Source organism: Dermochelys coriacea, chromosome 7 (genome assembly GCF_009764565.3).
Source record: "Dermochelys coriacea isolate rDerCor1 chromosome 7, rDerCor1.pri.v4, whole genome shotgun sequence".
In the NCBI taxonomy this organism is placed as follows: Eukaryota; Metazoa; Chordata; order Testudines; family Dermochelyidae; genus Dermochelys; species Dermochelys coriacea.
Window position 1 is genome coordinate 56,703,306 of NC_050074.1, and position 26,100 is coordinate 56,729,405.

The 26,100-nt window shown below is 42.2% G+C and overlaps 1 protein-coding gene across 2 annotated transcripts in view; it reads left to right on the top strand.

Moving 5' to 3' along the window:
• The first annotated feature begins 246 nt into the window (after window positions 1–246).
• Window positions 247–26,100, top strand: part of TM9SF3 (transmembrane 9 superfamily member 3) — an 87,441-nt gene continuing 61,587 nt past the window's right edge. The window contains exons 1-2 of one of the 2 annotated variants that reach the window (XM_038409629.2): window positions 247–662; window positions 15,988–16,183. In XM_038409629.2, coding sequence (XP_038265557.1) covers window positions 579–662; window positions 15,988–16,183 — 280 coding nt within the window. In that variant the 5' untranslated portion in view covers window positions 247–578. Of the gene's footprint in view, window positions 663–3,036; window positions 3,118–15,987; window positions 16,184–26,100 lie in introns of those variants that run through there. The other variant, XM_043519958.1, reaches the window with a different exon arrangement.

Here is a 26,100-nt window from a genome sequence, read left to right on the forward strand (position 1 = left end):
ACAGTGCGTGACTCCACTACTCCAAGGGCCCCACTCCCGTAACTGTGGGGCCACCATGGCTGGCCGGGCTGCTCCCCATTGCCAGGGCCCTGTCCTATACCCGCAGCCTCGCCCCAGTGTTTGGGCCTGGACGGCCAGATCCTGCCCAGGCCAGGTCCAAGCGGCTGCTCCTGTTGTCTCTGTAGGATGACCTGAGGCACCGCCAACCTCCCGCTTTGTCATCCCCAATGGCTCCCCGCTGGGCGGCAGCCCCGCCCAATGGTTCCGCTACGTGCACGCGCTGGGGGCAGCCCCGCCCTCCGGGCCCGCCGCGCGCGGTCTCGGGTGCCGCGAGGAGGCGGCGCGCGCGGGGAGTGGGGGTGCCCCGCGGAGGCCGCTGTCGCCGTGCGCTGACGTTTGGCTCCCGTCCGCCACCGTAGGTGCGGCGCTTCCGGTGGGCGGCCGGATGACGTGGCCGGGGCAGCGGAAGCAGCGTCTCGTCGGTAGCGGCTGGGTCGGATCCGGGCTGGGCAGAGCGAGGGCGGCTCGGGGGCAGCCTGGTGCTTGCGGCGGTGACGCGGAGGAGGCCGGCGGGGAGGATGGAGCTGCCCAGGCTGCTGCTGTGCGCGGCGTCCGCGGCGCTGCTGCTGTTGCGGGCCAGGGCCGACGAGCACGAGCACACGGTGAGGAGCCGGCTGGGCCTGCCCGCCCGCCGCGCCGCGCCTCGCCTCAGCGGGCCGGTCTCTGGTGCCCGGCGCGGCGGGTGCCGCACGGGACGGTACAGCCGTCACCCTTGGGGAGGCCCCGAATACCCATCCCCGTGTGTGTGTGTGTGTGTGTGGGGGGGTGTTTATGGGGGGAGAGACTGTGAATACCTGTGGGGGTGGGAGTGTAGCTCGGGCCCTGCACGTCCGGGAGCGTGAGTGGGAGGGCCTGTCCCCTGTGGAGCGTGTGTGTTTATACAGGAGGGGCTCTGAATACTGTTCCCTTGTGGGGGAGGGGAAGTGTAATATCTGGTCCCTAGCGTGGGTGTGGTTGTAGCGAGGAAGGTCTGTTCCATTCAGTAGGGTTTGGAGCTCTGGGTGGCTGCTGAAGAGGTCAATACTCCTTCCTCTTAATAATACTTGGTGCCAATCTCCTGCACACATCCCCGAAATGCTGTTTGAGGTTGTGGGCTGTGTGGTGACCCTGCTGTCTGATAGGGAATATGCTGCCTGAATAACAGCTAGTCTCATGTCTGTTACTACCTAATCCAATCACAGGTGCGCTTCACACAGTAGCTGGCCATACTCTGTATGACCGAATTCTCCTCTGGGGTGGGATGAGTGTGGGCGAAGTGGGACTAAATAGACAGGCAAAAGCTAGGTCTTCTTCCGAAGTATCTGCGCTCCTCAGTTTCCCTGGCTCCTTGCTTGCACTTTTTCTTCCACATGTGCTCATTCCTGGTCGTTTGGTACTGTTCCCTATAGAGGTACACACTGGTTCTGATTCTGTGGCTTTGACAGCTTCTCTGTGATAGAAGAGCAATGAAAATGACTAAATGTCTAGAAAACATGACCTATGAGGGAAGATGGAAAATATTGGGTTTGTTTAGTTTGGAGAAGAGAAGACTGAGAGAGGACATAAGTTTTCAAATGCATACAAGGTTATTACAAGGAGGAGGGAGAAAAATTGTTCTGCTTAGCCTCTGAGGATCGGACAAGAAGCACAATGGGCTTAAATTGCAGCAAGGACAGTTTAGGTTGGACATTAGGAAAAGCTTCCTAACTGTCTGGGTAGTTAACTACTGGAATAAATAGCCTAGGGAGGTAGTGGAATCGCCATCATTGCTTAATCTGCTCTTAAAAATCTCCAAACACTTGTCAGGGATGGTCTAATACTTAATCTTTCCTTGAGTGTAGATGACTGGACTAGACGACCTTTCGAGGTCTCTGCCGGTCCTACAATTCTGTGATTCTATAATACACCTCTATCCTGATGTAATGCAACCCGACATAATGCGGGTTCGCATACAATGTGGTAAAGCTCCAACACGCCGCTCTAAGCAGCGTGTTAAGGGTGCTGGGTCAGAGCTGAGGGGTTGGATAAGGGGCAGAGGGTTTCAGGGTTGGTAAGGGGCTTCTCCCGCTTGGGTCTGGGATGCAGGAGCTGTGGGGGGGCACTTCTGGGGGCCCTGCAGTCCCAGAGTGGCTTGGGGGATTAGAGTGGCCCTGGCCCCAGCCGTGTTGCTCGGGGGAGGGGGCTTGTGGGAAGGCATCCCCCCTGCACTCACCAGCATTGGCGGAAGCGGAGCAGTCCGGCCCCAGCCAACTCCAATCTGCCAGCTCCCAGCCACGGCGCACTGCTTCCTGCTGCAGGTGAGTATGGGGGGCATCCTTTTCCCAACCTCCGTGCACTCACTGGCAGCGGGAAGCGGAGCGCAACGGCTGGGAGGTGGCGGAGTGGAGCGGACTGGGTCTGCATTGCTCCACTTCCTGCTGCTGCCGGTGAGCGTCTGTCAGGGGGCGGAGGGGTGTGGATAGGGGTCGGAGCAGTCAGGGGACAGGGAGCGGGGGGGTTGGGTAGGAGGTGGGCTCTTGAGGGTGATTAGGGATGGGGGTCTCTGGAGGCAGCGGTCAGGGAACAAGGAACGGGGGGCCAAAGCAAGTTCGATATAATGCAGTCTGACCTATAATGCGGTGAGATTTTTTTTGTCTGCTGAGGACCACGTTATATTGGGGTAGAGGTGTAGATACAACTTTCTTAGATTCAGAATGTGCCATATAACTACAAAATTATTTCTAAATGATGTTTTAATTGTCCCCTTTTTGGCCAAGAACAGCCCTGAAGTGGTCAATTTCAAGATTTAATTATCTATATGTATTAGACTAAGTGAAGAGAAATTGGGATGTAGTTCAGAAATTAAAATCTTTATGGTTTAAATGCAAATATAGATTTTAAAAAGGTCTTGTGTTCAGATTAAGTTGATGGAAAATAATTCAGTATTTAATCGTACATCTGTTCACTAACCTATATATGTTCTTTTACAGAGTCTTAATTTATACATCTGCTCTTTGCACATACTAGGACCTCTTGTACTGCTTGTCTACCAGGTGTTTTTACAGTATCCTCTGATCCTACTTGAAGCAAGCTTAGATGGTATGGTAAAATACTTGTATAGTCTGCATTGCCGCTGTTGCTAGTACTGGTGGAATTGCAGAAATACTAGATGAACGGTCCAAAAAGTCCTCATGTAGATTCACCCTCAGATTCTTCCATTATTGAGGAATACTCTGGGTATCTACTAGCATTGTGTTAATGTGGGAGAACCAGTAAGTGAAACTGAGTGCTGTATTTCAGTTGTCCAGACTGAATGAAGTGCAAAGTCTAAAAAAGCAGCCTAAGTGATGAAATATAGCTAAATTGTAAATGTGTTTAAAAAATGTAACTACTAAAATGAATAAGGAAATTAGCCTGATGTGTGTTAAGGCTCATAAATCTAAAACTTAAATTTATAATTTTTCCTTGATTTAGCTTAAATGTGCTTTCAAAATTGATACATAAAAAGAATATACCGTTGTAGATGACCAAGAATTGTTCAGTTCCCCCACTTACAAAATACATTCTCCAGCAACTAAAGTAAACAATCTTTCTTAAAAAGAAAAGGAGTACTTGTAGCACCTTAGAGACTAACAAATTGGAGAACACTTCAGTCTCTCTGGTCACTCGATTACAGACCTGAGGGTGGCTATCCTTCAACAAAAAAACTTCAAAAACAGACTCCAACGAGAGACTGCTGAATTGGAATTAATTTGCAAACTGGATACTATTAATTTAGGCTTGAATAGAGACTGGGAATGGATGAGTCATTACACAAAGTAAAACTATTTCCCCATGGTATTTCTCCCCCCCACCCCACCCCCCACTGTTCCTCAGATGTTCTTGTTAACTGCTGGAAATAGCCTACCTTGCTTGTCACCATGAAAGGTTCTTCCCCCCCCCCCCCCCCCCAGCTGCTGGTGATGGCTCATCTTAAGTGATCACTCTCCTTACAGTCTGACAGGTTTCAGAGTAGCAGCCGTGTTAGTCTGTATTCGCAAAAAGAAAAGGAATACTTTTGGCACCTTAGAGACTAACACATTTATTAGAGCATAAGCTTTCGTGAGCTACAGCTCACTTCAATGCATCCGATGAAGTAAGCTGTAGCTCACGAAAGCTTATGCTCTAATAAATTTGTTAGTCTCTAAGGTGCCACAAGTACTCCTTTTCTTTCTCCTTACAGTGTATATGATAAAACCCATTGTTTCATGTTCTCTTGTGTGTGTATATAAATCTCCGCTCTGTATTTTCCACCAAATGCATCCGATGAAGTGAGCTGTAGCTCACGAAAGCTTATGCTCAAATAAATTTGTCTGTAAGGTGCCACAAGTACTCCTTTTCTTTTTGCGAATACAGACTAACACGGCTGCTACTCTGAAACCAATCTTTCTTAACAGTTCATGTCCCCAGAAGTATAGGAATGATTGTAAATACAGGATTTCCACTCTTGTAACTGATTTGAATCCCCATCTGAAGTTTTATCTACCATGGTAAATATTATTGTCCATGTGAGCACAATGTTTTTGGTAGTTGAGTTAACTGTGGCTCATTATGTTTACAAGGGGCCAATAAAACTTGACTTAAATAAAACGGGATAGAATGAATATATAACTGCCGCCTCTTTTGAAAATGTTTGCAGATCCCTTTTCAAAGCAGGTGAAATTAACATTACAGAGCAAGGCTCAGGATGCTGAGCAATCTTCTCACTTCTGGGAAATGAAAGGGTAAGGCTGGGGCCTTGTTCATACTACGTACTAGATAGAGTTGATGGGGCCTAGCATTCGGGGCGGGGGGTTAAAGAGAGAGTGCTACTGGACACACATTTGCCCCACCCAAAATACAAACTTTAAGTTGAAATCCCAGGTTTAATGTGTCATGAACATGAGCTGTGGAAGTTGGGCTTTAGAAACAATGCTTGATATATATTGCATGTCCATGTGGCACTGAAAGAATTAGTAATTTAGGTTTACCAATCATTTTATTTGATGAATTCTCTTTTGGTTTTTATGTCTCTTCTTTTATTGCTGTTCCCTGTGCTGCTTTTGCTTCTTTGTCCTGGCCGTAAAAAGAAATGTTTATCCTTTTTTCTGAAATGTTGTGTGCTGTTGCTTCAGAGAACAATATTCTGGTAAATTTCACTCTCAAAATGGGTAAAAAAGCAACATAATGAAGTATCTGAACGTGAACTAGGGAAATACAACCTAGATGGAGCTACTATAAGATAGGTGCATAACTGGTTGGAAAACCATTCTCAGTAGTTAAGTCAAGCTGGAAGGACATATTAAGTGGGGTCTCACAGGGATCAGTTCTGGTTCTGATTCTGTTCAATGTTTTCATTCATGATTTAGATAATGGCATAGAGAGTACACTTATGAAGTTTGTGGGTGATACCAAGCTGGGAGGGATTGCAAGTGCTTTGGAGGATAGGATAAAATTCAAAATGATCTGGACAAACTGGAGAAATGGTCTGAAGTAAATAGGATGAAATTCAATAAGGACAAATGCAAAGTACTCCACTTAGGAAGGACAATCAATTGCACATACAAAATGGGAAATGACTGCCTTGGAAGGAGAACTGCAGAAAGGGAACCGGGGGGTCATAGTAGATCACAAGCTAAATATGAGTGAACAGTGTAACAATGTTTGCTTTGTCCCCAACATCACTGGGATGTAATAGCAGGAGTGTTATAAGCAAGACGCAAGAAGTAATTCTTCCTCTCTATTCTGCACTGATTAGGCCTCAGTCTGGAATATTGTCCAGTTCTGGGTGCCACATTTCAGGAAAGATGTGGACAAATTGGAGAAAGTCCAGAGAAGAGCAACAGAAATGATTAAAGGTCTAGAAAACATGACCTGTGAGGGAAGATTGAAAAATTTAGGTTTATTTAGTCTGGAAAAGAGAGGACTGAGAGAGGGTATAACAGTTTTTCAAGTACATAAAATGTTGTTACCAGGAGGAGGGAGAAAAATTGTTGTTCTTAACCTCTGAGGATAGGACAAGAAGCAGTGGGCTTAAATAGGAGCAAGGAGATTTAGGTTGGACATTAGGAAAAACTTCCTAACTGTCAGAGTGGTTAAGCATGGCAAAAATTGCCTAGGGAAGTTGTGGAATCTCCACCTTTGGAGATTTTAAGTGCAGGTCAGACAAGCACCTGTCAGGGATTGCCTAGATCTGGGGTCGGCAACCTTTCAGAAGTGGTGTTTTGAGTCTTCATTTATTCACTTTAATTTAAGGCTTTGCGTGCCAGTAATACATTTTAACGTTTTTTAGAAGGTCTCTCTCTATAAGTCTATATATTATATAACTAAATTATTGTCCTATGTAAAGTAAACAAGGTTTTCAAAATGTTTAAGAAGCTTCATTTAAAATTAAATTAAAATACTGATCTTATGCTGCCGGCCTGCTCAGCCCACTGCCAGCCTGGGGTTCCATTCACCTTGGCCGGCAGCAGACTGAGCGGGGCCTGTGGCTGGGACCCCAGCTGGCAAGGGACCGGCAGCCAGAACCCCAGACCAGCAGTGGGCTGAGTGGGCCCAGCAGCCGGAACCCCAGGCCAGCAGCGGGCTGAGTGGCTCAGTCCGCTACCACTCAGCCCGCTGGCAGTCTGGGGTTCCGTCCACCGGCTCCTGCCAGCAAGGGTCCCGGCTGCTGGCTCCACTCAGCCTACTGCCGGTCTGGGATCCCGGCCTTGCCCACACAGAGTGGGTACCACCTACCTTCTCCCTGGTTCTAGCCCATTCTCTTCCTCTCTCTCTGCACTGAGCTGAGGGTGGGAGTGCACTGAGCACAGGGCTGGGGGTGAAGGAGCACGCTGGGGGTTGGGGTGCAGGGTCTGGCCAGGAGCTAGAATGAGGGAGGGGGCTCAGGGTTATGGCAGGAGGTTTGGGTGTGGAGTGCTTACATGGGCAGCTACCATTTGGTGCGAGGGATGCAGGAGCTCCCATTTGGTGCAAGGGGTTGGGGTGGGAATGTGGGGGTGCAAGAGTTAGGGCATGGGGTGTAAGGGGGGTCTGGGTATGTGTGGGGGGTGCAGGAGTCAGGGCAGGGGGCTGGGTATGTGTGGGGGGTGCAGGGGTCAGGGCAGAGGGCTGGGGGTGTGGGCTAGGGTCCTGTAATTCTGTGAAGCATGTCCAGGAATGCATGCATCTGAAGCATCTTGATTGGTTCTTGGATTAAAATACTTTTTATCCTATTGAATTATTATGAGATAAGCTTCAGTAGCCCAACACTAACTCTCTGTGGCGCTGACACCTATCAGATAGATGTTTTCAGGTTAAAAAAAAAATACTCAACACCTTTCTATTGCACCCTTTTAATCAGATTTCAGAAACATAAGATTAAATAGCCTGCAGGCTAACCTTAGCAGGGTTACGATGCTAATTTTTCCACTCTTATGAAGGATCCCAAAGAGAGCTCTAAGCTTTGTCCCACTTGAAATGAGCTCTGTGGAGAGAAATGGGTTGGCAACATACATACCATGTGCCTAAGAATGGTCTGGCTGTTGCTGTGTTTCTTTTTAGAGTATTTTCAACTTTATGCATTTATTTTATGTTGTTCGTTGCATGTGGCTTGAAAGTGGGACTTGAAACATTGTTGCCAACTAATGGAAATACTTCTCATCACCAGTCCCTATTACAAATATAGCTGTAAACTGGATTGTTGGTGTGCCATGATCAGTGGTATCTCGGTAATGTTTTTATGTTAGTGTGGATATTGCAATTTGGTCCTAGCTCTAGTCACTACAGCCTTGCTGGAGGACTACCCACAAAAAGTGTTAGAACTGCTAAAAAGTGGCAATACAGATGCCCCTATCCGTGATAGTCTAGGTAGAGCATGGTTATATTTTACTAATATTGTGTCAATTATGAAAAAAATTTCTAAAGCTTTAGTTTATCAGAGATGGCATAGGCATAAGGGGACAGCTTGTGTTTATGGTGATACTTCTCTGGGCTGTTACTACATGTTTACGCAGTCAAAATAGATTATGTTCTCAACATAGTTACTGGAATTACTGAACTGTTAAACGTGATACAGAAATTGCTATGAAACCAAATTTGTGACACTTAATTAAACTTGGTGTAAATTGGTATGTTTGCATCTCAAGAGTTTGGTGATAGGGTATTTAAAATTGTATATTTATGTAACCTTCTATAATATTCTAAACTGAAGTAGCGGACTTTGTGGATTGCAGCACCATCAAGATATTTCTCATTCAGTCTTTGCTGATTCTAGTTTCATATTTCTTACCTTAGTAGGATCCTTGGACCGTATGCGCTGTATCATCTACTATGAAGCAACAAAACATGAAATTGCCAATTATGCCAGTCCTGAAGATGCAACATTTTTTATTTGTTGGCTTTTTTTTTTTTTGGCTGCCTTCATGTTACATTCAACAGCACCTATTTAACAGTTCTGTCTACTGTTATATTTTTAGGACACAGGTGGTCGTCATCTTGTAGCTGTAAGTCTGTCTTTCCAGCCTTTTTAATGGACACGTGTTTTTTGTACAAAGTGGGGTAGAGAGGGGATAAAGATTATGATGTAGGCATTTCTAAAACAGTGTTGTCCTTTGTGGCCACAAGATAAGTAATTCTTGTTGGTTTGAAGGAGCCCTGGAAGCTTGGCTAAAGCTTGTTTTCATAGCCAAACAAATCTAAAATTGCATTTAAATAGACCAGTAAATTTGCTTACGTTTTTATTATAAACAGGAATTGCATCTTGGTAATGAAGTACAGTAACTCCTCACTTAAAGTCATCTCTGTTAACGTTGTTCCATTGCTTTGCTGATCAATTAGAAAACATGCTTGTTTAAAGTTGCGCAATGCTCCCTTATAACTGTGTTTAGCAGCCGCCTGCTTTGTCCACTGCTTGTAGGAAGAGCAGCCCCTTGGAGCTAGCTGGTGGGGGGCTTGGAACCAGGGTGGACTGGCAGCCCCCTATCAGTTCCCTGATCCCCTAAGTTCCCTGTGTGGCAGCTGCCCAGCAGGCTATCAATTGCAGGGCAGTTCATCTGTCCCTCCCCCCACTGCTGTGTGCTGTCCTGCCCTCTGCCTTGGAGCTGCTCCCAGGAGCCTCCTGCTTCCTGTGCAAAGGCGGGGGAGAAGAAGGGTGCTAATGTCAGGGTTTCCCCCACTCTTTTGCCACCCCCTCCCCCACTACTTTACTCCATTTCCATAAAGCTGCGTGGGGGACAGGACAGGGCTCAGGAGGGAGGGAGCTTGCTGGCAGCAGCTGCTGTCTTAACTTGCTGATCTACTTAAAAGGGCAGTGTACTTAGAGTGGGGTCAGCGTACTTAAAGGGGCAATGATGGACACACACACACGTCTCTCCATGCTGTCTCCTCTCCCTCCATTCATGCTATCTTGTAGAGTGTGAGGCTACATTAACAACAATGTGTTAACCCTTGAGAGCTCAGCGGAGTGCTAGTTCATCATTTAGCAGTAAGGCATCTCCTGGGAAATATCCCACCCTCTGACTTCACCACCTCAACCAAGCTTCACAGTCATCATTGCTGTGTACAGTATTAAATTGTTTGTTTAAAACTTATACTGTGTATATTTTATATATATATATTAATTCTATATACACACAGTTTTTTGTCTGTCAAAAAAAATTTCCCTGGAACCTAACCCTGCCCCCCATTTACATTAATTCTTATGGGGAAATTGGATTTGCTTAAAGTAGCATTTTTCAAGAACATAATTACAACGTTAAGTGAGGAGTTACTGTAACTACAGATTTTAGATTTAAGTAAAGTTATCACCTCATGTCCCCTGCTCTAATAATCATGACTGACCACTGACTTGTTTCACCACTTTGCACAATTACTGCTTGTGTCACCCACAAGACTCATTAGAATTAATTTCTAGCTGAGGCAGAAATTTATTCCTTTGTAAAAATGTTTATTTCATATATTTAAACAAGACAGATCAAAACCCTTACCATCTTAAGTGCTGTGAGAACCAGAAGCTTTCTTTAGATAAATGTCTGTTTATCTGTTTACTTTCTCCTAGTTTTGTTGGCTTATCTTATTGTTGAGTTAGACATTTGACACTGTTGTTCTCACACTCTTTACCTGATCACTGCTAACTCTTCACTGGCTATTCTGTTTGTCCTCATAGGGAGCTCCTGATGCAGTCTTCATTTTTTTTCTTCTCCAAATGCCTAAATCCAGCTGTCATTGAATCTTCTGTCGCTAAAGAGGAATTTGCTGTTTGAATAGCAGGAGATGGAAACTGTCACATCCAGTTACATAGTCTTACAGTACAAGTGATTTTAGAAAAAGAGCATCTGGCTCCCCCGTAGCATGCCTTATTCAATGCTGCTTTCGATACCCTAGCAGAAGTAAAAGGGACTTGGATTTGCTGTCTTGGTTTCTAGGATCATAGAGGATAGAACTGAGTAAATGAGCAGTTGCCAAATAGATTCTCTCATTCAGGACTCTGTTTGGTCACATCTGCTCAGAGTGTGAGGCTAATTAGAAAGGTTTGTGAGAAGATGTAGGTTTAGTGACTTCTATATATTGATGACATTGATTTAAAACTCAGTCTCACAGACCTGTATGATGTGGCTGAATGACTTACCTAGTGCCTGAAATAATTTCTCCCAACTGAGGGAGTGCCTGCCACTTGTTACTTAGGTTTATAGCCTGGTACATGGGTGGGAAGGGCGAATGGGTGTCATGTGGATTCTTATATGCTCCTTGATCTTCAGTGAGCAGTACCTGAGTGTGTTTTTCCTCTGCACTTTGCAAGAAGGCTGCAAGCCTTTCTTTCAGACAAGGATCCAAACACAATTAACTATAACTTTTTGTTACCTTGACTCGATTACTGAAGCGCACTTTGTGGTGCTACATCTTAAGACCCCTCAGTCTTCAGCTTGTGTGCCCTTCCCCTTTTTCCTCCTTTTGGGGGTTCATTTGATTCATATACTAATGATATGGAGTAACAGATTGGTGGGTCTTAGGTGATACCATTCAATTCCAACCTATACTGCTGCCAAACTCTCCTTCCCTATCCCTTCTAAGAGACTCTCATGATCCACTGCTGAGGGTGGATTTTCTTGAAGAAGGGGGTATGGAAGAAATTCCAAGTCGGAACAAGGGAAAAAGATCTTTAACTCCTGACGCTTCCATATATTGAGGGACAGCCTTTCTTCCATTTTATAGATCTAAGGAAGTTAAACAATGCATCAGGACTTTCAAATCCCATATACCATTTTTGGCCTCCATCACTAATCTTTCAATGCAAGACTTGTTCAGGACTTTTGTCTTAAGAGCAGCCTGCTTCCGCATAGTGTTCAGATACTCATCAGACACTCATGCTTCTGTGTAGGAAATAAACTTTATCAGTACAAGGTGCTGCCTGTCAGCCACTGTGTCTTCACAGTGTGTGGCCATGGATTTTATTATGTAGTTTGGGAACTTAGTGACAATTGATCTATTCTAATTTTGGTTTGCTGTCTTTGAAATGTGTAGATGCTTTTAATAAAGCTTAACACAGTGTTCCTACTTCTTCCCCATAATACTCTATTCTTTGTTTCTCTAGAAACAAATCTTAGGTGCCTTTAAAATTTTACTGGTACACTTTGCTTCAGCTGCATCCTTTAGTAACTTCTTACAGTGCAGTAACTGATACACAAATAGCATCGCTTCTACATCACCATAAGAATTGTTGAGTTTTGTCCAGGTTAAAACCTTTTTTAAGGAAAAGACCAACTCTTTAGATTTTGTTTTTTTTAATGGTTGGACTTGTTACTCCAAAGTATTGACATGAACATATTTGAAGGGTTTTTTTAATGCTAAAATATTAGACTCTAATTTCATTCTGATTATAACTTTAACTGTTAATAGGGGAGTGAGAACATCCACAGTTATTATGCATATTAGGGAACAACAAGAAAATTAGGACTGTCTAGAAACCTATGGGTGGAATGATTAGAAAGAGAGGTGTGGCTAATAGGTGGAATCAACAGCAGATAGTCAAATTCAGAGCTTTGTCAGAAGATCTGCATTTGTCCAGACAGCTCAACATCCATTGAGGTTTTTTGCAGATTCTGATTGGTTTGTTCGATCATAACAGTGTCTGCTAAAAAAGCAAGTAAGTTGATTTGTGACCTTAGATACTAAATGGATATATTTAAGAGTGGTAGGCTTGACTTATTAGTGGACTGGAGGCTCAATTATTGTCTTTGTCTGCAGAAATGGCAAGATTTTCTTTTTGTGTGCTTCTTAAGTTTGAAGAATAATTGTGTAGTGTATTTTATTTCAGTGGGTTTTTTGGGTTGGAAGAAATAGCAATACAATTATTCACACCCAAAAGGAGAGGTCCATCCCCCAACGAACTTATAATCTAAGTTGAACATCCCATACAATTCATTGTAGGGATGTATTGCAAGGATGGAGCTAATAATAGTAAAAGACACTTTTAGATACACTGTTTTTTGTATAGCTTTATATATATTTTTGTGTAACAAGTGGTAGTTCTTCCTACTTCAAAAAATCAGTCTGTTTCCAAGCACCTAAATTCTCTAATACTTCTGTTGTGTGCTTAATTAAGGAGGGAACAGTTGGCTTGGCTTGTACTTGTAGTTATCTTGGCTTCTTGACAAGCCACACTTCATACTGTTGGGAGAATGGCAACTGTTGTTTGTAAGATTGCTGCACTGATACTTTATGGCACTGTATAAATAAATGGTGCTTTATGGGCAAGGTGTGATCTCTCCCCCAGAGAGTTTACGGTACAAGAGAGTTAAGTTATTCTCTTAGGCAAGAGCTGCTCCTGTCTTCGGGGATGTTTGAGTTGTCCAGGTACCAGTTTGAGAGCTTCCTGTTTTTAGGGTTTGTTGCTAGTATAGTGAAGAAGTGTGATAAACATCTTATTGGAATGATTGAAGTTGTCATCTTCTGATCATTTTACTCTTGAAGGCTCCAGGCTTAATTAAATGTTGTGGGATAGGATATTATGGCTTTCTAATTATGAAGTTTTTTGAATTACGAGGAAGAGATGTACGTTTCATTGTGTTTTGGTGGAGAATATTTTTGCATCTTTGGTTCCTGCTAGATGAAAGTACTGATTAAAACTAGTTTTCTGATAGCAAGGTGGAAGGAGTGCTCATAGCAAACACTATTACCAATAAGCACACATCTGCTTTAAATAAAGTAATGAGTGACCAGGAAACTCGGTGGAATCTGATGCTCCATCTTTATCTCATCTCTTTGTGAGATGCAGGGGGAGTCTGTCTTTTAATTTGCTTATTCAGTGGTCTAAGACTGAAACTGGTAACTCATTTCACAATAAGAACAGGAGTACTTGTGGCACCTTAGAGACTTAATAAATTTATTTGAGCATAAGCTTTCGTGGGCTAAAACCCACTTCATCGGATGCATGCAGTGGAAAATACAGTAGGAAGATGTATATACACAGATAACATGAAACAATGGGTGTTATCATACACACTATATTGAGAGTGATCAGTTAAGGTGAGCTATTACCAGCAGGAAAAAAAAAAAACTTTTGTAGTGATAAACAAGATGGGCCATTTCCAGCAGTTGACAAGAACATGTGAGGAACAGCTGGGGGGAAAAATAAACATGGGGAAATAGTTTTACTTTGTGTAATGACACATCCACTCCCAGTCTTTATTCAAGCCTAATTTAATGCTGTCCAGTTTGCAAATTAATTCCAATTCAGCAGTCTCTTGTTGGAGTCTGTTTTTTTTTTTTTTGAAGTTTTTTTGTTGTAATATTGTTTCTGAATTGGAATTAATTTGCAAACTGGATACCATTAAATTAGGCTTGAATAAAGGCTGGGAGTGGATGTGTCATTACACAAAGTAAAACTATTTCCCCATGTTTATACTTGCATATAGTATACAGTTGATTTAATTCATTTTAAAGGTGACCTGGAATGCTTCCAAAAAATCTAGAGGTCACTATTCAGTAACAAACTGCCTGCAAATAAGTACATTATTAAAATGGGAGATAATTTTTTTCCCTCTTCACTCTCTGTGGAAGACGAGTTCAGAAGTTTAAGAAAATTAACATAATCCACTACTGAAAAAGAATACCGCTCTTTTTACAAGTCGGCATGTCCTCAGCTGTTGCATGAGAGAAACAGTACTGAACTTGGATCTTGACAGATAATGCTTGAGTACTTGAACATTTAGTCAAAAACCACTAGCTGGAGGAAGGTACAAAAGTCAAGTCAGGCATTACAAAAGGAGAGAAAGATGGGGAGATAGCTCCCAATCTGCCAGCAGAATCAGGAATATGGTAAGGAGCCTAATGCTCACTTCAGCTGTTGAGGGCTATACTTCCCACCTTCCCTCAGCTTTCTGCAAGGATGGATTGTTATGCTGTGCCAGTATAACCTTTCAAGTCGCTGGTAGAGAGCGGGGAACCTCTTCTGGCTTTCTCTCACATGTTATATGGTTTTTCTTTGCTCCCTCCTCATTTCTCCTTCCCCATCCCTAAAATCTCCTGTATACCTCTGCTACTTCCCAAGTAAAGTGAAACTGACAAATAGCTGATTAGTATTATTGCTGGACATGCAGTAGTGAAGCTGACCAGATATTTATCATTGATTGCTGCAGATGTAATACAAAAGAGTACAAGGCTTTCCATTTTATGCAGCTTTGACTTGTTAATAAAGTGGCATGATGGAATGAAGGGATTAAATCTTTTCTCAAAACACGGTGACTTAAATGTATAAATCAGAATAAAACATATTTTTAAGCAGTCATGACTCAAGCATTCTACATGTGGGTTTGTAGCTAATTATTTCTAGACCCAACTAGCTGTATGGTAGTTAACTATTCATAATAATTATGTTTAAGGACTCTTGTTCATTTGTTGGAATGAAAAATGTCTAACTCTTATCTACTAGTTACTTTGACTGCACAATAAAAAATGCACTTATGACTAATTGACATTTGATTCCCTTTTCCACTCAAAGTAACATAAATATTTGTTCCATTTGTGCACATCTCAGCCTTGTGAGAACACTTCATTCTTGCATATTTATGGGGCCTGAATTTTATCTCTTAGATAGGATTGAAAATGGGATTTGCCATGTGCAAATACAATTATATGCACCTATTCCTGGCTTGAAAACTGGACCCATGTGGTTAGGTGAATTGATGATATAGTCACCAGTATAATGAAGTTTGGAGAAAAGGCTAGAGGTAAACTATTTTAGTCCTGTGAAGACTGTTAAAAGCACAATAAAAAAAAAAAAGGCAAGGTTAGCATTTTACCAGGTGTATCACACATGATAACTTAAACACTTTTGATTCTTATTTTTGTGAGTCCATCCCAATATCTGACCATTACTGGAGACATTTATCTGAGGAGTGCATATATTAAGAGTATTGGAATTATTATGATAGCTACTGGCTGGGGTACTACATTTACTGACCAGAGGTAGCTACAAGAGATGAGGTTTTAATTGCTTTTACAGAGAAGTCCAGGGCAAATGAGGGTAGCCCTCTCTAGTTATTAAGATGGAGGGTACTTGTGCTCTACCAAGGTACAATTTACGCATCCTGTATGCAGTCTTTGGTAAATTTATACAGTTGCAGATGATAAAGATAGAGGAGTTTATCTTTAATGCTTTTTGTAAGTTACTATGCTTCCAATTTCTGGGAGTGTTACCTGTGAAGGGCCACTGATGCTTCGTACTCTTATGCCAAATATTTGTTTAAATGCCTAAGAGGAGCAGGCATAGATTTCTCCTTTTCTCTCTCTCTTCCCCCCCCCCCCCCATAATTTGTCATATGTGATGCTCTTTTAGTTGTCTAATTTAAAGTGCAGATGGTGTTGGACCCCTCCTTTCTGAACTCCACAAATGTACCATTGCTTCTCTAAATAACATGAAGAATGGATGTGCTTAATTTTCCTGAGGTAGACTTCTCATATGTTTTCTTTTAGTACCAAGATAAAGAAGAAGTCGTTCTTTGGATGAATACAGTAGGACCTTATCACAATCGCCAAGAGACATACAAATACTTCTCTCTTCCCTTTTGCGTGGGATCAAAAAAAAGCATCAGTCATTATCATGAAACACTAGGAGAAGCACTTCAAGGAGTTGAATTGGAATTTAGTGGCTTGGACATTAAATTTAAAGGTAAGCATTCTAAGATGTATTAAAAATCGCCTACATTGAATCTCTGAATTAAAAACTCCTGGGTAAGAAACACTTTCAGTTCCCTTGACTAGTAGATTTTTTGTTGATCACAACTCTGTATGAAAACAGAGGTCCTTATTACAAATGGTCTCTTAAACACTGAATTTCTTTCTCTCTCTCATTCATCCTTAAAGATATTTCCTTGCAGCAGCTAATAAACTTTTGTGGTAACTGATTATGGCCATTCAAATGTTGAATGTGGACAGCATTGAAGAAAATCAAAGAATGCTCAGTATGAAAGTAGAGTATATTGCTTTTATTTTTGAAGGTTAAAAAGTTTTCAAAATATAATACTGCAGCTCTTAATTTATGTAAAGAGTACATATAAAATGACTGCCCAATACCACATGTTGGCACAGGTAGATATCAGAGGAGCTTCTCTTTGCTTTTCTTTATTGTTGAAAACAGCGCAACTCAGACATATGAGATATTTAGCCATATATCCTCTTTAGAAAAACTTAGTGTAGAATATAAACAATGTATTGAGGTTGATTTTGAAGGAAAACTTGTTTTGTAGAACAGAGCATATTCTGTGGCTTTAATCTTACTCTTTAAACTTCTGTGTTCCAGTAATACTGTTCTACTGGTGTGTAAAATTGGAATTATGGTGTTGCTGTTTTTACTGTTGAGGTAGGCACGAGCTGTGGTCCTCTTCCAGACCCTCTTCAGCATAATAAAGGAAGAACTTGTAAGTGAGAATGTGGGTACTACTGTGACTAGATTTTTTTCAAGTATGCTGAGCACATGCAGCTCCTCATGCAGCTCTTGGGGTTGTTCAGCACTTTTGAAAGTCCTGCCCAAAATTAATGTAGTTTACTATTCTATCCGTCTTGTTTAATCTTCCAGTTGTAAAAGCTTCACTATTGATTTTTTTTCCCAGTATTTTTATAAAAATAAAAGTTGATAAAACACAAAATTGAAAAACCAAAAATGTGATAGGTCTACTTTCTATAACAATTCAGCCTGAAAGCACTGCTACCATTAATTTTCCTTATATAGGCAATGTTTGAAACTTTATTGCATATAAAGTTAAAAATAAATTGGAATTGGGTTTAGGGGAGGGAAATGACATGAAGTTCCACAGTTAAGATTGATCACTTTCCAGTTAAATGAATAGAAAGAAATAATGGGATGACTGCATTTAAAATAATGATCAACAGGATAATTAATGTCTTACTGCCTCTTCTGAATGATATTGTATGAACTACTAGCTTCTACAGTGAATCTCTAAAATTAAATGTGAAATTGCACAATACATGGGTTACATTAACTTGTGTCGAAGACTGTTAAATTGAGCTACAAAACTGACTTAACTTGGTAGAAGTTCCACTTTGAAAGGGTTTTTTGTAGTCTTTTGTAAAACTGATCATTGCTGATGGTAAAATCTTTATCTACAGAGACACAAAGCACAATGAAGTTACTTAAGAAAAATAATAGGAAATGTATACTATTAATTGACAGTAGATCATTGGTCTTTTAATGTCCTTTCAGTATCAGGAAAAATCTTTTTTTCTTTTGAAAAAGCATTTGCTGAGGCAGGTCAGTTTTTTAGCATAGCTGCTCTTAACTTGTCTGGCAAATCTTCATAACTTATGAGGAGTTCACAGAGCAGCTTGGTCTGATAAGCTAAGCAATGCAGATGAGCATGCATGGTTTAAGTTTCAAAACATTTTATTGACTAGTGAGAAACTGCTGTGAGGCTGCTTGAAAAATGTACTCAGTTTTTCCCTAGAGGACTACGCATACCAGCAAAAAGCAGATTTAGGTGGGAATATGGAGGGTGTACTTGATCTCCAGAGGCAGCATACTGCTGAGGAGGCTAGCCCCACAAGCGCTGTGAAGGGAGAAGGTACAAGGGTTCCTACTGGGTCATTGTCATTGGGCCATGCTCTGATGGCTCCATTTTCCTACTGGATTTCTTGCTTTCATATGGCTGGAAAATAGAGGTTCTTTTCTGCTTCCTTTGGCTGTTGGAAAGGAGGAGTTTTCTTGCGCACTCTCCTGAGGGTCAGGTAGGGAAAGGATTCTACTATTCAAACTTTCCACGACAGCATCATGGCTGGGAATGGTCTCTACTGCTTTCTCCAGTTCTTCTGCAGTTGCTTAAACTTTCCCAAGAAGAAACCTGAGACTCAGAGGAGTGTTTACACTTTCACTTCTAATCTTCATAATACTGTACCAGCAAAACTGACTGACTCACTCAGCATAGTATTGTCATGTATCAGCAGCCACAGACACACTTGGAAAGATAACACTGCATTGGTTTAGGTTCACTTTGTGTTTGAAGATTATGATTAGCCCACGACGGCTAGAAACTCCAGTATTAAAACATTAAGAATCTGAAAGTGAAACTGACTTTACAGTAATTTTTGTTCACCAAGCTGAAAATGCAATACGTCAGTAAAGCAAAAAGTGGACTTACACTATTAAGACTGAAATATTAAGGTGCCAGTGGTTATTTGCAATTTAAGTTGTATGTCTCTTTAAGAAGAGATAAAATGCAAGATGGAGTACAGTGTCCCAAAATGTTGACTCTTGCCAAAATCTAACTGAAGCTCCCAAGGCTATGCAAAAGTCTTTACGTAAACTGATCTATTTCCCTGGAGTTTTTAGCAGAAGTAGTGAATCCCCAAAATATAGCTTAACTGACCTATGTGGCAGAATGACTCAGTCTGCTTCACTACTTGACCGCTCATTTCTGCACTTGTGAATTTATAAATTAGCTGCCATTGTTTGATGGCAGTCACTGGCACAGGTAGTAAGAGTCACTTAACATAGTGAAAACACCATCAGGGGCTCGTTCACCTTCATATCTACCAATTTGATATGTGCCAGCAGTGCCCCTCTGCCATGTACATTGACCATATCGCACAGTCTCTACGCAAAAGAATAAATGGACACATCAGACGTTAAGAATTATAACACTCAAAAACCAGTCGGAGAACACTTCAGCCTCCCTGGACACTCAATTACAGACCTAAAAGTGGCAATTCTTCAACAACAAAAACTTCAAAACCAGACTCCAATGAGAAACTGCAGAACTGGAATTAATTTCCAAACTGGACACCATCAAATTAGGCCTGAATAAAGACTGGGAGTGGATGGGTCATTACACAAACTAAAAACTATTTCCCCATGCGGATACCTTCCCCCCTCCCCCCCCGTTACTCACACCTTCTTGTCAACTGTTTGAAATGGGCCATCCTGATTACCACTATAAAAGTGATTTTTCCTCCTGCTGATAATAGCCCATTGTAATTGATTTGTCTAGTTAGAGTTGGTAAGGCAACCCCCATCTTTTCATGTTCTGTGTGTGTGTGTGTGGATAGATACCTATATAGCTCCTACTGTATTTTCTATTCCATGAATCTGATGAAGTAGGTTTTAGCCCACAAAAGCTTATGCCCATATAAATTTGTTAATCTCTAGGGTGCCACAAGTACTCCTCATTCTTTTAACATAGACTCAACCTAGGAGAGGAAACCACTATCATTTCTTCTGTCAGGTAAAGTAGCTCTTACATCACTGGCTGATAAGAGGGGAAAAAAGACAGGCTTTTCCTTTTCAGTGGGTTAAACACTAGTTATTTACTAAGCCACTTTGGTAGGAAACACTAGTGGAAATGGGTGGATAAAAGCAGTGGTTTTCAAACTTTTTTCTGGTGATGCAGTTGAAGAAAATTGTTGATGCCCACGACCCAATGGAGCTGGGGATGAGGGGGTGGGTGTGTGGGAGGGGCTCAGGGCTGGGGCAGAGGGTTGGGGTGTAGGGGTGAGGGCTGCGGGGTGGGGCTGGGAATGAGGGGTTCAGAGTGGGAGGGGGGCTCTGGGCTGGGGCATACTCTGGTGGGGTTGGATGAGGGGTTTGGGGTACAGGAGGGGGTTCTGGGTTTGGGGGGGACTCAGAGCTAGGGCAGGAGGTTGGGGTGTGGGAAGGAGTCAGGACTCTGGACTGGGGATGCAGGCTCTGGGGTGAGGCCAGGGATGAGGGGTTTGGGGTTCAGGGTGGGGCAGGGGATCAGGGTGCGGGCTTACTTTGGGCAGCTCCCAGTCAGGGGTGCAGCAGGGGTGCTAAGGCAGGCTTTCTGCCTGTCCCTGCGCCAGGGACCGCGTTGCTCCCAAGAAGCGGCCAGCAGCAGGTCCGGCTCCCAGGTGGAGGCGTGCAAGTGGCTCCATGCTGCTCTTACCTGCAGGCACCGCTCCACCGCCCCCCTTCACCCAGCTCCCATTGGCTGGGAACTACCAATGGGAGTGTGGAGCTCTGTCTTGTGTCATTGTCGTCCTCCTCTCACCCCCCCACCTAGGAGCCGGACCTGCTGCTGGCTGCTTCCGGGGCACAGCGCAGTATCAGAACAGGTAGGGACTAGCCTGGCTTAGGCTGGCAGCACCACCGATGGGACTTTTAATGGCCTGGTCGGCGGTGCTGACCAGAGCTGCTGTGACCCAGTGCCTTACATTCCATGACCCAGTACTGAATCGCAACCCATAGTTTGAAAACCACTGGATAAAAGAATGGTCTGTCCTTTAGGTAAGACTTGGAAAGATAATTGTAGTGACTTGGGGGTGCGGGGAAGGTAGTTAGTTACAACTCATTCTCTGCACATGCCAAAAAGAGTTCCTCGAGTAAGATAATTCTGATATTTAAGATAAACCTTGCAAAGGACACAGAGGTCAAAGAAACAGAGCTCCCCTTGGCACTTTCAGGAGCCCCACTCTCTGGGATCCCTAAACCAAATAAGATGATGACATGAAATCTTATTCTTTGCTATGTAAGCTCTTTTCCCCTACTGCTCTATAATACTAAAGAAGGGACAGGTGCTTAAAAGAAATAATGTTCTGACTTTAGCTAGGTAATCTGAAACATTCCTAACATTTCCCTTTAAAATTTCTAGAACAGATGTACTGGGATCTTGCATTCATTATTATAAACTTCACGTGACTTTGGCTTGAAAAATCTATTTAAGGCTGGTCTGTGGAAAGTTGTCTTTGAGTGTGGAGATCTATACCATCAACTTCTGTGGAAATTAAGTTTTGCTTAACAGGCACAATGTTTTAAGATGGTGAAAACCTACCATACCAAAGGCAGATCTAGGGAGGTTTGTCTTCCTGAATCTGCAGACAAAACTCCAGTGCTGCTGCTGCTTCAGCTTATATATCATTAAGCAGCTGCAAAATGAAGTTAATTAGTCAGTAATTGCTGCTATTTATAACCCTAAAGGCAATAGTGAAGGTGTCAAAAATCATGTTATTTTTATGCTACTGCTTGAGAGAGGTCTGAGCAGCAGCAGAGGGCTTACGAAAAAGTTTGAGACTATTGTAGAATAGAGGAATCCTCTTTTTCAGAGCAACCAAGAGAGGATCAATAGAGTAGTGAAAATTCTCACTCCTTGCAGTACCCAGAAGGCTTTAGAGGGGAGGAAATTAGCAAAACTCTTTGTTCTGTAAACTAAGGGTTGTGTGTGATGCTTAATTCAGATATCTAGCAGGCAGAACCTAATACAAAAGATGGACCATTCTTCAACATGACCCAGTCCCCCAAACCTGTTCCACTATTTTGGTTAAAGTTGCAATAGCCTTCCCTCTTCCAGCAGTTGGGGATAATGGGTTGAGGTTCTTGGTAGCCAAATGTCTCCAAAATAAGACTCTCTATTTCCTGATCTTACAAAGTGAAAAACAATGTGGCAGGGCAGGGGTAAACCCCTTTAAGGCCCTGCCAAAATGCTGGCTGCAGCCTGCTCTCTGGCCAGGATGCCAGGGGTAAAGACACAGGTATACAGCAGGGAGCCCAGCTTCAAGCCCTATTGAGGGCTGGCTCAGAGTAACATGCTGAGCTAAGTACTGACAGCTGGGCTGAGGCACAAGAGGGCTATAAAAGGCCTGGGCAAACCTCAGTGCGGGAGCTAGCCTGGGAGGAGACGAGGGTGGTATCACAATCTCCTTACCAAAGAAGGAAGCCTCAAAAGCCAGGAGACCCTGGGGAGGGTCTGTGGGGCACTAGCTGTTGTGGGATCAGGGAACTGCATGAACACTGTAAATAAAGACACTTGGGTGATCCAGCAAAAGAAGGTGTGGAAGATTCTTTATTATACAGTACCAGCCTAAACACAGGGCGCAGGCTCAAGAGGGAGGAAGCCTGCAGAGACTTGGTGACAGGCATAAATGGCAAAATGTAATTAGATTTTATAACTTTCAGTTTTAACAATTTAAAGCTTTGTTGTTAACACAAGGAAAGGCACTTATATGTTAACATGATTTTTAAATTGACCCTATCCTTTAGACAAATCTGATGATACCAGTCGATACTGGCAACAACCCTAGAAAACAATCCTTTTGTTACTAATTTACTATATTTACAGATTATGAATTTTACTAAATATGAATGAAAACAATATTTTATCTGATTAATTTTCTAGAATGTGCGTGCAAATGGTAAGTAAAAAGAATGGGGAGGGCTGTTCTCATTTCATCTGATTTCAGTTAAACACCATGGCAAAGCTTTGTTTAATCACTCCTCATCTGTTCAGGGTATGACAAATGTCTGACTTTATGCAAGCAGTTTACTAATTTTTATTGCACTGCCTTTGCATAGAGGTTCTGTGTCATCCCCATTAGCAAGAGCACACCATAGATACGGGAACAGCTTGGAAAAGAAGTCAGTTTGTGTGTCTTGGTGATTACCAGTACAGATGGGGATTTTCTTCTTTCTCTACCTCAGGCAGGCACATCAGAATATTTGTGCCCTTTCATTGTGTATTCTACTTTCCTTTTTTCCCCCCACGCTGTTTTTTGACTTCTAGAAGATTAGTCATACAGCAAGTCAGTTACTGATGCTCTTCTCTGTCATCTCAGGTTTTTTGGTACGTGAGGATGGCTCTTTTATTTTCATGACTATGGGAACAGCAGTGGGTTGGTTTGTGCTCTAGCAGACTGTTGCTTCCATTATAAATATTTCTGTGCAGTATGAGAACAGAAACTTTTCCTGTTGGAATGAAAGTAGTGGCTTCAGTAACCTTAGAAGTTTTTGTTTTTTTTAATAGTGGGAAAAACAGCTTTGATGCCAAGGGAAGGAAATGGGCTCTTTCAACCACCCAACATTTCAGCCTGCTGAGATTAGGAGCCCTTTCCCATAGAGACATAAAAGGGGCTATAAAGCCTGACTCCCACCGTCATTGCCAGGGTTAATCAGGCTGGTTTAGATGAGGGTCATTGTGTCCTTTATGTAGGGAAATCCCTTCCAGTCTTGAGTCTAGTCTCCTACTTTGGCAGGCAACCCTGTCACAGAATTTCGTTCATAAACTTTCCAAGCTCCATCTTAAAACTTGTGTGGTTTGCCCCCACTACTCCTATTGGAAAGTTGTTTCAGAACCTCCCTGATAGAAACCTTCTTCTAATTTCTAAATGTATTCATGGCCAGTTTATGCTGATTTGTTCTTGTGCCAACATTCTTCGCATGTCATACTCTTCCCATCCTCAAGAAAGCTGGATATGCAGGTTGAACAATCAGTTTGTTTCTGTCCTCTGTTCCCTTTAGAGATCCCTTTATAGTCAAAAATCTTATTTGATCACTGCAGAACTTTCTCTTTCCCTATTATATCTCTGAAGAAATGGGCTCAGAATCAGGATCTGGTGCCTTCACATAAGTCTTTCTCAGAAGTCTCTGAATACCTTCTCAGACATTTCTGTAAATGCTTTAGTATTGGAGGAAGAGACTTGCTGCAGTGTCCTTCCCTCTTCTTCTTCCTTTAATGGAGAAGAATCAGGAAAAGGTATTTCCCAGATGTGTCAGGGGTGCAACAACTTGTGGATGGGGATTGTAAGTCTCCAAATGTACAGATTTATTTCCTGAATAAATGTGAAAATGTATGAGTGAAGAAAACTCTCACTAGGCTAGCTCCCTCTAATACAGATTCAGCAGTGTTGTGACAGCCTATTTGAGATCCTCTACACTGGAAAATAGGGCTTTTCAGAGCATGCTTTGAGCTAGGAAGAGCTCACATTCATTAACTGGTTTCAGAGTAGCAGCCGTGTTAGTCTATTCGCAAAAAGAAAAGGAGTACTTGTGGTACCTTAGAGACTAACAAATTTATTTGAGCATAAGCTTTCGTGAGCTACAGCTCACTTCATCGGATGCATCTGATGAAGTGAGCTGTAGCTCACGAAAGCTTATGCTCAAATAAACTTGTTAGTCTCTAAGGTGCCACAAGTATTCATTAACTGTTCATCCAGTTTCTTCACTCTGTGTTTTTTCCTATCTCTCTGTTCATCATGGGATGGGGTTTTTCATCCTAATTAAAATGGCTGCCTTTCTAAAGGTGCTTGCAGGTGCTGATACTGTGGAGATGAGCCTGGCATAAATGGCTAGATTTTTCTGAACTTCACCCTCTCAGGTGTCTTTAACACTAAAACTTTTCCTACTAATAGCACAATTGCAGATGCTTAAGTCTGACTTATCCACCCCATTCTGTCTGATATTCAACTCCTCTGAATCCCCCTTTCAGAACTGTCCCTTTGGTTCTGTTTTGAAAAGACCAAACATTCCCAAGCTAATGAGAAGTCAGAAAGGAAATAATGTGCTTTCTCTCTACTTTGAGATTGCTTTGGCTTTGGTTGGAGGGTGCAGGGGAGAAGAGTTGTCCAGTTCAGGACAGTGTGGTTTTATATCATTAGACTCTTGGAGCCTAGTCATTTAATGAGCAAGGGATATTGCCAAGAGTTTTTGAAATTTCCTTTTCCAGTTTCTCTCATTTGGTGCATCTTTCTTTTTACAGAGAGTGGGGAAAATTATACCCTGTGTATTCATTTGCAACTGTTCTTTTTAGTACTTAGGTTATTCGCCTCTCCTCATGTACTCAGTGTCCCTTGGAAAGAGAAGACAGGAGAACTAAAAATAGCCATGCTTTCCATTGCATTTACAAACTCGCACTAAATGTAGCTATGAATATTACTCTAGAAATCCTTACTCCTCTAATCTAGAGCTGACTCCGCCAGCTCAGTGTTCTGTCATATTTTCTGTGATTCCTAGCTGTCGGTAAGCCTACTTTCCACTACTATCTTGCTTTGATGTGCAGACATCACAAGCCTTGAACATTTGAGATTATATCCTCCTCCATCTTTAGATAGGCTTTCCTTTTACAAATATTTTCTCTTCATTGAGAAACAAAGAAATATAATTCTTCTTAGGCCAAAGGTCTTGCCTTCCACCTACATCAGTGTCCCTCTTTTAACATCTCTAGTGATTCTCAATTGATATGAGACATGCCTAGATATGCTATCAGGACACATCCTTGCAGGTAGTCTGAGCCATTTGTGACCCAAAGTAAGGTTTATTCAGATATGAAAGATTACAAAACTTAAATAAGAGCTTGGTTAGTATGTAGAATGCCAAAGCTAGATCTTCATTTGAAAAATATCTAAAGTCTGTGTGTGTTTTTCTGAGGTGTTAGGTGACTGAAGCATTAGGTTTTTTCTAACAGGTCAAGTTAAGATTTAAAAAAAAATAAATTGGAAGTATTTGCTTGTGGTTGTTGTGTTTTCTCCTATCGGAAAAGAGGTTTTATTTTGTTTTCATTCTGTTTATCTGTAATGCATGAGTTTTCAGGGGGTTTGGAAACAGGTCCAGTTGGATTTCAGTCTCTCCTTTATGGGTAAATGGGGGACAGGGTGTCCCAAAACATTTTCTCTTGTATTGTGGGGTCACTGTATGGAAAAAAGTTGAGAACCCATTGCTTTAGTAGATAGTTCAGCAGAGGAAGATGATACAGATCCTATTCTTTCCATTGACTGCAGATCTTACCTTTTTATAATAATGTTTCCTCACTGGATCAAAAACAGGAACCCAAAGTTTGAGCTTTGAGTCTT